Raw genomic sequence first — 12,183 nt, forward strand, 5'->3', positions numbered from 1 at the left:
CAAAATATACCACTCGTTTCAGGATAAACCTATACTGCACACATCAATTTCAATGAGATTTCTGCTTATGTGTGCAGAACCACAGCTTGTTTATAACCTACCAAGGGATTTTGGAATATATTAAAAATGAAACCTTAATAATGATAAATGTTAAAGGAAATAATAATTTTCACCCTGTTCAATTGGCTTTGTGTGCTTTGTTTCTACAGTTATTCTCATTATATTTGATGAGCTTTCAGATATAGCTTAGAAGTTATTAAAGATGCCACAAGATGTGCTCTGATTAATTATATGAATGTTAAAGAACATAAAATGCTCTAATTGTGATACTATTCAAGCAGTCTCAAATTAGTAAATGAGATTTCAGGAAAAAGCTGGTATTTCTGTCAACGGCCAAATATATATTAGATTATTCATTAAAGAACAGAATGCCTGTTCTCAGAGCTATATCTTGATAATTTTTCAATGTGTTTTCCAGGGTGGAAAAATTCCCATAAGATGGACAGCCCCTGAAGCAATAGCCTACAGGAAGTTCTCTTCCGCAAGTGACACGTGGAGTTATGGGATTGTCATGTGGGAAGTGATGTCATATGGAGAGAGGCCATATTGGGAGATGTCTAACCAGGATGTAAGTATTTTCAGACAAAATCTATTAGTTTACATAAATGTTCTTGAAAGTGGCAATGCTTACTGGATTCAGGGCCAGCTCACTCATGTAGCAGGGTGAGACAGCTGCTTCTAGCGACGGATGTGGACCCCCTGGGAGGAATGGCAGGTGCTGCTTCTGCTTCCCCTTCCTCCATCACCACCAGCTTTTCTCATTCTGATGCTGATCTTTACTTTCCCCTTCCTTTCCAAGGCTGATCTTCACTCTCCCCTTTGATTTCCAGGCTGAGCTTCACTTTCCCCTTTCATTCTGATGCTGATTTTCACTCCCCACCCCATCTTAGCTGGGGGGGGGGGCATTTTGTGTTTCACCTAAGATGCCAAAATATCTTGGGCTGGCCCTGATTAGATTGAATACATTCTAAGTAAAGCCTTTGGTATGTCTAACTAGGAATAACCCTATTACTGTCAGTGGGGCGATTATTGATTGATTGAGCACGCACAACCCTATGTTGGATTGTGGCCATTTTACATGATTGTGCAGGCATTTGCAGAACTGTCGCTCCTAGCAGAATGGAAAATTAGCTCATCTCTGTGAGGAAATAATCAAGAGTCTGTGTCAGGGAACTGCCATCGGTGCAGGAGGGAGAGAGGAAAAGCCGGATGGATTACAGAGAGCCCCCAAAGGTCATGAAAAGCAGCTCCTCCTCGGCGGGGGGAGAGTAAGCACGCCTCCAGTGGAGAGGAGTTGCAGGGTTTGGAGGAGGCGAGGTGTTGCCAGGACACCTTGCCTGGGCAAAGCGGGGAGGGGAGAGGTCCACCGTTATTCACGCCCTACTTGCGCAGTAAGGTTCCGCGCAGAGAGGGGAGACGCAGATTGGGCGTCAAGAAATTACTTTGCTGGGGAAAGTTTAAGCCCCACCCACTCGCGGATTCTGCCAGTGAATGAGTCAGCCACGGGAGAGTGGCGCTCCGGACAGATAAAGTTTATTTTTGCAGCAAAGGCAAGGCTTCACAGCCGAGCAGGGAGGTATTTGCCTGCTTGCTCTCGAGCAACCCTTTGGAAACATAACAGTCTGGAAACCAAGCCTTATGAGGAATGTTTGAGGGAGTTGGGTATGTTTTGCCTGGAAAAGAGGACAGTGATGATAATAACAACAACAACAACAACAGCAACAACAACAACTTTATTTATACCCTGCCCATCTGACTGGGTTTCCCCAGCCACTCTGAGCGGCTTCCAACAAAAGATTAAAAATGCATTAAAACATCAGTCATTAAAAACTTCCCTAAACAGGGCTGCCTTCAGATGTCTTCTAAACGTCAGATAGTTGTTTATTTCTTTGACATCTGATGGGAGGGCGTTCCACAGGGCGAGTGCCACTGAGAAGAGATATAACCATCTTCAAATATCTAAAGGGCTGTCAAATGGAAGATGGAGCAAGCTTGTTTTCTCCTGCTCCAGAGTAACAAGAAGTTACAAGAAATGAGATTCTGACTAAACATCAGGAAGAAATTTCTGACAACTCTATTCAACAGTGGAATGGACTCCATCAGAAGATGGTGCACTCCCCTTCAACGGAGGTTTTTAAGCAGAGATTGGACAGCCACCTGTCATGGGTGCTTTAGTTGAGATTCCTGCATAGCAGGGTATTGGACCCTCAGGGTCCCTTCCAACTCTACAATTCTATGATTCTATGAAATGAAAAGGAATCCAGAAGAAAACATATGGCATAATTCTATAACTTAACTTGGTTACAGTGTCTTTACTGGTTCTGTCTCCTTTTTGGCCCACAATTTCCTTTGTACAGACGCATACCCACTTTTCCTCATGTTAAAAGAAATCAATAAAGCACCTTTATTCATTCTGCACAGATGGTAGATATAAAGCAGGGCTGAGACATAACAGGGCCAAATGTAGCCCTCTATATCCAGCCCTCAAAATTCTCCCCAGACTATTACACCCCTCATTAGACCAGATCTATGCTCTTCTCAAATGCTTTTGCCTGGCTGGAATGTGCTCTTCCACATCCTAGCCCAGATGAAGAGGGTTGGGGTTGTAGAAACCTCTGACTGTTGAATAGCTGGAATGTAGTATACTGAGCAAAGATAAGAGTCCCCTCTGCCACACTCACTTTTACCCCAGGCGATGCCCACCACTTCATGATGCCTGTGGCAGCTTGCCTACAAGGGAATGAGGCCCTCAGGCTGAAAGAGATTCCCCATGCCAATATAGTAGTTGTAGTAGCATTATTTTTTTTTTTCTTATCTGGCCCTCAACAGCTGTCCCAGGGCAGGATGTAACAACAGAAAAACACAACATACTGAAATCAGTTAAAACAATTTACAGTCAGAAAGGGTAGGTCCTAAAATATATGTGTATCCTAGGTGGCAAAAGCTAGGGTAAAGAGGAGTGTCTTCAGTTTAGGACAAAAGCTATACAATGAAACATTCCACCCACGAAGTCTGCATATAACACCATAATTAAGCAACTAAAATGAGTGTGATGTTATCTTAAATCCTTGGAATTCATAGGCACATAAATTGAGCTTGAATGTTGAATCTCAGTATCTTAAAGCAAAGTAATTCTAGCCTAGGTGTCTGAACTTGGATTTTAGATTATATTTAATTCACAGAGGCTTGAAAATATAAAGCATAAATTTTACATATTAATACAGTGATTGATTTTTTTAATATTCACTTTATTACTCTGGTATAAGAAATGTTACTTGCTCAAGTAGATAACTATATTATTATTGTATTCACTCAAAGCTGTGGTAGTCTTGATTAATGCATACTTAGGCTGTGTGGCAGATACTAGAGGTGTCCATTAATTGTGGGTGTTGCATTATCTTTCATATCTTATTGGTTAATTAATAAACATTAGCTAGGCTTTTGAACTTCCTGTGGAAATTAGCAAGCTGCTGAACAGACTGAACTGAGAGATTAGGTTTGGGACACTGTAAAATTCAGTGAATGTGTAATATAAAGGAGGTGTGAGTGAGTTCTCCTGTCACAAGCCTATTCACTTGAGAGGGTTTGACCACCTCCTTTTATATAGGTTCTTGCAAATTCTGACTATAAATTATGCTTCTCTGGACTTTACTCTGGTATAGGTTTACAAAAGTATGTGGGATATGGATAGAGTGGTGTTTTTTTCTCCTCTCATAATACTAGAATTCTTCTGTAACATTTTCTTGTGGAAATGCCAGATCTTCCTCAGAAGAACATTCCTCCAGCGGCTTGACAGTTGCAGTATCTTAAGAGGCATGCAGTTTGGAAGGTTTTGGTCTGCCATCTTGATTCTAAATGCCATCGAATGGTATCCAGACACTGGTGAAAACAGACTCCATCATAGCAGGAAGCATCGATTTTTGGAGATGTCCAAATGTGCAGAACCCAATTTTCAAAAAATGACAGTAGATGATTATTATGATTAGCATTCAGAACATCTTATAGGAGGGCTTCTGTCATCTCATCTAAAATAGCTTATTAATTACTTCAGCTTATGCATAGGAAAAACTGTGACATTAGGACCTTTTGCAGACCATTTAGCTTCCATGTCTATTCACACCAGAGTGTGGGACACTGGCTACTGGCTCTGTTTTATTGGCATAGCTTGCATATGGAAATGTCAAGTAATATGAACTTGCCTTGTGTCCCCTATCCCTCTTCTTCTATTTAGGTCATCCTATCCATAGAAGAAGGCTACAGGCTTCCAGCTCCCATGGGCTGCCCAGCTTCTCTCCACCAACTAATGCTTCATTGCTGGCAAAAGGAGAGAAACCACCGGCCAAAGTTCACCGACATTGTCAGCTTCCTAGACAAATTGATACGCAACCCCAGCTCTCTTCATACCCTAGTGGAGGATGTACTTGTGTAAGATGCAGATCAGTGTGCTCTTCCTGTGTGTATTACAGTCCCTAGACAGCACCATGCTATTCACAGAATTTGTCAAAATAAAGTTTTCAGTATAAAAGTGATCAATTTCCCCATTCATGTGTGACGTTCTAACTTTTCTTTCTTCATCTTGCCCTAGATCACATGCATAAAAGCCAGTTCAGGTGTTAAACCTCTTTTCCACCTGATGGGTTTAAATTCTTTCCAGGGATACATTCACATTGGAAACAGTGATGTGGAATGAAGTATCTCCATGAATACAGCTGCATCTACTTGAAAGTGATTTCTGTAATCACAACAGCTGGAAAAAGTGCTGCTGTGATTGAGGAAATTGCCACAAGGAATATCATTAGGTTAACGCAGATAATTTGGCAGACATGTATGCAGCAAATATCACATTTTGATCTGTATTTGTTCAGTCCCAAAGAATATCCTAATATATATATAAATGATCACACAATACAAATAATCGAATACTTTAGCAAATACTGAGCAAATAATATCCACAAGTATTTATTTACTTCCAGTCCATTTCACTTTGAAATGTTTTCACCCATAAACCTAATATTCAAATCTGCATTAAAAATATTTTTTATCTAAAAATTTAGAGCTGAAAAAATGGATTGGAACATCTGGGAAGTTCAAAAGGCCAATCTGAATATTTTTCTGGGAGAGCAAGTTGGGTCATATTGGAATTATATGCACATAGTTGTGTTCAGGGTTCCAAATTGTGGGGGTGGACCACAGTTCTGAATTAATTACATGGATAGAGATTTTATATTGTTCTACTGTTGCATTGTTTGAAAAAGAAAGAAAGAAGCTGAAACTAAAAAGCAACCTTTGTTTCTAAAATTATGGTTGATAATTGTGAATTGGACCGTGCTCTTAGATTAGTATCTGAACTTTACTGCTTGGCTGATCTAATTCATTTTTTAGAGTAATTTACACATAAGCTGTCAGCAATCCTTATCATAAATTAAATGAAGTACAGTATTTCATTCTTGCCCCTGTGTTTGTGCTCCTGTAGAATGCCAGATTCACCTGGTGAAGTTCCCGAATACCCTTTCTTTGTATCAGTCAGTGATTGGCTGGACTCAATAAAAATGGGCCAATACAAAAATAACTTCATGGCAGCAGGGTATACAACTATGGATCTTGTTTCAAGAATGAGCATTGAGTAAGTAAACTATTTATACTGCTGTAAAGAAGTGCCTTCCTGGGGGTAGAAATGGGTTTGATTCCCTCCTGCTCCTTCAAAAAAAGAAACTTCAAACAAACAGACAGGCAAAAAACCCACTTGTTCAAAGAAGGCTTCAGGCCCTTGTGGACAGAAGCAGGAAGTATAACTCAGCACTATTATTTCTCATCCAGTAGAGCAAAAGTAGTATAAAGTGCAACTATAGAAGCCATTTGGGGCAGTTTTGCCCACTACAAATAAAAAGCCAAGGGCTTCATTACATGTTCATTCTAAACATCTCTTTACACACTTGAAATATACTTGGAGTCGAGAGTGGATTTCATGCTCTTTATTCAGCTCATAGTGGTGAGGAGGAATGGAAGTTCCCCCAGAATGTCTGCTTTATATATGTTATTTACACAATGGGCCCCATATGATTGGCTAATTCTGGGATTCACCTGTAGGCCAATCAGGTTGCGGATTCACTTCCACCTGGAGCTGGATTGGGTGGCTCCTGTGGACCAATCAGACTGCTGCCTTTTGGATCCTATTCAACTCAGAACGTAACACTGTCCAATTTTAATTTACAAGGCATGAAATTGCAGACTTTGTTCACAAATAAATCACTTGCCAGGTCTTAGTTCAGTGGGATTCCTGGCTCTTTTAGTTTCAGTTGGAGATACACCTCTGCTGTTGATCATTTCAGGCATCACACGACATATTGTAATATAGAAAGTCTAAGGCTAATAAGCATATGAAACCATTTGAATTCTGTTTTCTGTACTGCAGCTGCGATGTTTAGTGATTCCTAAACATACTTTTTTCTTACAGTGAAATTAGAAGAATTGGTGTTGTACTTATTGGACACCAGAGACGAATAGTGAGCAGTTTACAGACTTTGCGATTACACATGATGCACATACAGGAGAAAGGATTTCATGTATGAAAGTTCTAGAAGCAACTGTGTTTTGTGCCTCAGCATTTCTAAAATGGAAGATACTCTCAATCCTTCTTTCTGCTCTTCCCAGCTTCAAGAACTGAAACTTCCTATTCATACTATAAACACATAATGTTTATGTTAATACTTCCAACTTGAAATTTTTAATCACATTGCATAGTTCCTCCCTCAATAAACTGCCAATAACATCCTGGCCCACTGCAAGACTGTTGCTGCACAACGGTGAATAGCTCAGCATGGATGTATAACTTTGTATAACAGTAAAGTATTTGGAAAACTTTCATTGACTTCTGTGAAAGTTAAAGCCTTCTAGGCTTGGAGTGGCTACCTTCTTGATGTGTTAGAGTTTGATGATAGTTTTTTTCCTAAAAAAAAGTAATTGACATTTCTTTTCATGTTTTGTGACCATTAGCTTCCAATATACAATGTGCAATCGAGAAAAAAGAGTTTGACATAAATATTTATTTTATGATAATGGGAAATCCCAGATGTATGGTTTGTGTTGTATTATTTACTTTGTAATAGTTCAATTGCTGGTAGGCTGGTATGGAAGTTGTAAGAATTCTTGGTCAAAATGAACAATGACAACTTACAGTGAATACTTTGTGTGTGTGTGACCAGGTTGAATTGGATGATTTGTGAGGATGATAGGCCATCACATGCTTGTGAAGTGATGTGTTTAATTAATTAAATTTAATTTGCTTGAAAACTAGGTACCTTTACCCCATGCTTTGCCAACCTGAGGTCCTCCAGGTTTTTGTCTACAACTCTCATCAGTCAGTCTGATTTTTATTGTTTGTAGACAATGGCCACTACAATATAAATCATAACAGCTCCCATTAGCCCCTGTGGCTGATGTGACTTGTAGTCCAAAACTACTGGAGGGCACCAACTTAGCAGAGTCTGTTTTACCCTAGTCTAGAGTAACTGGTAAGATTAATTATTTGCTACTTTTGCTGTTACTCGTTTTTAAATTGTCTGTATATGCCTCGACTGAACTATCCCAGAAAGGTTGTTTTAAGCAACATGCAATACATGATAGTTGTCAGCTATCCTGCATAGTGCAGTTATGCAGGCTTTGTAATTATAAATGTACACTTATGCTGCAAAGCCCCAAGTATTCGCTATATTTGGATAGGAAAATGCTTAACTATAGCAGTTTTATTGTGGCATTCTTCGATAGGCCAGGCATTTTTTTTATTATTAAAAAAAATGTAAAGGGCCATTTTTTTCCAAATATAATTACACGAAAAATTTTAATTTTACTCCCAGTACTTTTTCTGTCTTGGGATATTTTCAGTTTTCCCTGCTTTGTCAAGTTTTCCAGTCTGTATGAGTGGAAGAGCATTCAAGTGATGACATTATTTTCAAATAGTATCATGCTATTACCCATTAATATCAAGTCCAAGTACTAGGCTGTGCAAGAATGTGACCCAAACTAGGCAGACGAAATAACAGTATTAAGAAATGTCTATTTGAGAGGGAAACCAGGTTGATGAATATGAATTCAAGTAACTAATCAGGTGGTGCTCATTAACTTAGCCATCCTAACTGATACCGTAGGTAGGTTAGTCCTTGCAGTTATAAACTCTAATAGCCATACAATAAACGTGAAAGAAAATGCTATAAAATATCTGTACCTCTACAAAACTTTCATAGATCTACTGGGCTACATCATACAAATTCTGCATGGGATATATGCTGCTGTGTACCAGAAATGAGCACATCTGCATGCTCCAAAAGCCATGCACAATTACACATATGCCACCTGTAGGGACAGCACAATGCATTTATACAGTTATGTGAAGCTACACTATACCTGAGCGTTTCTGATTTACACTTTAATAATGGATATGGGCAGCGCCTAAACTAGGGAGATTTAAGACAAATTGATTACTAGAGTTTCACAATAATTAAAAGCTTACAATTTACAGTCTAAAGGATAGAGATGCTGAAAAGGGCAGCTTGTGTATGTCAAGCTAAAGTCCATAGGATGATGAGCCTCAGAGGCTGGTCCTTTTGTCTAGTTTCAGTAAGCAGTTCTTTTTGGCTCGCCATGCAATTGTTATTTTTATTTTACTCTTCGTATAACTGGATTTCAGTGTGATTTGGCTGTAAGACAGACTACTTTTTAACTTTTTAAGAAGTCCTCAAAAAAAAAAAAAAGAAACACAGGTTTTTTAAAGGTGTGGAATGAAGTCAATGGGATATTTTTATTTTAACTGTACCACTGCTTTGATCATGTACTTAATGGATGCTAATATTTTCAACCTAATTAAGTTTGAATTTATTGCAACATATTCAAGTTGACTTCATGCATGCGGGCCCTCCCCTTCAATGTGTCAGGTTTTGGTTGCAGGGTTGGATGAAACTTGCTTCGCTTCATGTATTTCAAAATGATTTGGGGGGGGATGCTTATTTTAATGTTTGGGGGGGGTTGCTCTTTATCTTTTAAGGGAAAAGCAGCCATACAAGTTGTAATTTTTAAAAGTTCAGCCTCATGTTTAGAAACAAGTCTTTCCTTTGCCGTTTAGCTTTTTCACTTGCCTGCCAAATCTTTGGCGCTCAAATTTATGCTAGTTGAATGGGTTTGCCAGCAATCTTTTGAAATCCTGGGACTGTGGACTAGTTTACACAAGCAAGAAGCCATTTTAAAAGCAGCTATAAAGGGTTTCTCACTGCAGTGAACTACTTGTGTGCAGCTGCTCACCACACAGGCCCACCTTGTCACAGCAATTCTCTTCATGGTTTGTCATAGCATGGTCCACAAAGCAAGCAGCTACACATGGATGGATGGAGCAGTCTCCACACTGCTGACTTTAAAATGGCCATGAAATGACTGCTTGGTGGGAAAGTCTGTTTGGATGTTTGTGAGGTGCCAAAAGGCACAAATCCCTTTGTTTAGTAACATTGCTATAATTATTTGGGTTTTGTTTGTTTGTTTTAAGAAGATACCTGTGAATACAACAAATGCTCTTAAAATGCACTCTTTTTTTTTTTACAATTTAATCTCAAATATCTATGAACTGGTGCCCCTACCAATTGCATAGTCATTTCTGTATTCAGCTGGCGTTGCTTGACATTTGAAGGGAACTTGCACAGGTGTGCCTGCAACAATAGCCAGCACATTTTTGCTATGCAAGTTCTGTCTTTGAACATCACAAGAAGCACTTCCATCTGAATGCAGAAGTGGATTTGTGTTTATCTGGGGACACATCTTGAGGCACAGGGTGGAGGGGCCTTACTTTCAAGTAAATGTGTCTAAAGACATCTATTTCTATATATAGAGATATGTGAGGGAGTAGCAACTATTTGTTTGCCAAATGAGTATCTGCAGCCACTCAACATTGATTAGAACTTTATGGACAAGCCCTTTCTCAAATGTAATTCTCTGTACCCTTTCATTCGTATGGCTGAAAAGATGCATGTTGCATATTCATCAATCTAGTTACAATCTATGGGCAATTTATTTCCAGGTTTATCACTCTATCAAGATATATATTTTCAATAGAAAGGATGGGGGGAATCACAGTGTAAACATTTATTAAATCTATTTTTATAACAATAAGCATTTAAAGAAAATGAAAAGGAATGAAGTTAGTATTGTTTTAGTAACTTACCTTGGATAAAATTCTCCTTAATTTTGTTGCAATTGATGAATAATTTTTAGTTTTTGTTTTGTCTTTTGTTTCTCCTCCTGCTCCCTTGGCTAACTGTGTAACCTTTTCCTTCTAAATTTCTCAATCCAGAATGCAAGTTCAAAATTTTAGAAGCTGTGTTTTGGGAGGGTAATGGGGCATTTCCTAGGTTTGATCTCTGATGGAAAGCCAGTTCTGTAAGTATAAAGTATGATGCAAATTATTTTGAACATTGTCACAAACAAAAATATATGTGGACTTTAAACATGTGTTAAAAACTGTTTCCCTGTTCCACCCAAACTAAGATTTTCCACTTATTTAGAATTAAATAGATATGCCAATATTTTCTGATAAATATAAATTAGTTAGTAACAGGAGGAAAACATGCTTCGTTAAAAAATACACTGAAAATAAGGATATGATAGAGGTCATTTTTAATAAAATTAAAATAATTTGTGAGTATAAGATACTGCATTTTATCCTTTATGAGGGCTGTAGCATGATGGCATAAAGTATCATCAATGAGTAGCAAGGCTCTTTGCTCTAACCAAATCCCTCTGTTAGAGTGTGTGTCGGTGTGTAAGAGAAGGCTTCTACATTACAGTCAGTTTTTTAAATATTAATATTTAATATTAATAAATCATTGGATTGGGAAGACAGCATAAATAACAATGTTGGTAAGATATTCTCACATGTTTTGTTCTCCTTTAACTAGGGACTGCATATTTTCTTTCAGTTAAAAACCCAGTGGTACTATTTTAGAGATCTTGACCTAGACCAATTATATATCTGAAGTGCATATATCATTATTATTATTATCATTATTAATATCATTATCTAAACTGAGGATTCGCATTTCACCATTTGCTTCTGAGCACATTACCAATTTTTTTGTAAACAGGGGACAATGTCCTTCCCAGTTGGTCTTAATAGTGTCCCCTTCTTTCTGAGCACACATGTAGACATCATGGAAGGCCTATGAAAAATAGGGGATGGGTATATTTTCTATCCAGCCCTCCCTTCTGTTCAGTCAAACTTGGGTAACTTGAGCGCCATAGGAATCTTTCCATGGCTGGGCACCGGACCTGCATAGTAGCGTTGAAATGCAAAGGCCAAAATTATGTGTCTCATCAGCCCATTTATTTCACTTGGTTTAAGTCTGTATTGGGTTAAACCCAGGTTTCCTCAACCTCGGCCCTCCAGATGTTTTTGGCCTACAACTCCCATGATCCCTAGCTAGCAGGACCAGTGGTCAGGGATGATGGGAACTGTAGTCTCAAAACATCTGGAGGGCCGAGGTTGAGGTTAAACCTGTGTTCAGGGAAGGTCTGTAGCACAGAAACCTAGCTGAGGTAGCCTAACCATTGGTTTCATTTTGTCGAAATTCAATCAGCATCTGATTTATGCAAAGTGTGGCAAAATTGGTCAGCTCTGACTCCCACCAGAGAACTGCATGGCCACCCCATCCTGACTACAAAGAAAGATGTGTTCAAAATTAATGCAAGCTTCCGTTTTATCTTGACAGGGCTGTCATTTGCACCGTTTCCCAGGATTATTTCTCCCATCTTCCATAGCATTGTTTTGTACACATGAATTCAGATCCAAAAAGGGTGCCCTGTGAGTGAAAACCTTGCTGGATCAGGGTGAATGGATTTAGGCATCCATTGTTTAATTTTCAAAGAAAGAATAGCTGGTTTGTGTCTTTTAAGGCAATGATCCAAAATGCTTATTCTTCAGCAGCTCTTAAATATTCCTGTGTATTTCAGTTATACTTCAGAATGAAGAGTTTGAAGAATGAAGCTTATGTCTTAAAGATCACATGCTATATTTTGATCACTACAGGCATCCTGCCTTATCTTAAAATGCAACTTCAAAACTTTTTGCTTTTAATGAGAACTAACCTC

The 12,183-nt window shown here is 38.6% G+C and overlaps 1 protein-coding gene across 5 annotated transcripts in view; it reads left to right on the top strand.

Annotated features, from left to right (window-relative positions):
- Nucleotides 1-7,128, top strand: part of EPHA6 (EPH receptor A6) — a 340,304-nt gene extending 333,176 nt beyond the window's left edge. For all 5 annotated transcript variants that reach the window (XM_083438305.1, XM_083438306.1, XM_083438307.1 and 2 more), the window contains 4 exons: nucleotides 479-628; nucleotides 4,292-4,485; nucleotides 5,534-5,683; nucleotides 6,515-7,128. In XM_083438305.1, the coding sequence (XP_083294431.1) occupies nucleotides 479-628; nucleotides 4,292-4,485; nucleotides 5,534-5,683; nucleotides 6,515-6,629 (609 nt within the window). In that variant the 3' untranslated portion in view covers nucleotides 6,630-7,128. The remainder of the gene's footprint in view (nucleotides 1-478; nucleotides 629-4,291; nucleotides 4,486-5,533; nucleotides 5,684-6,514) is intronic.
- The last annotated feature ends 5,055 nt before the right edge of the window (nucleotides 7,129-12,183 follow it).

The sequence above is a fragment of the Podarcis tiliguerta genome (genome assembly GCF_965153285.1).
Source record: "Podarcis tiliguerta genome assembly, chromosome: 4".
NCBI lineage: Eukaryota > Metazoa > Chordata > Lepidosauria > Squamata > Lacertidae > Podarcis > Podarcis tiliguerta.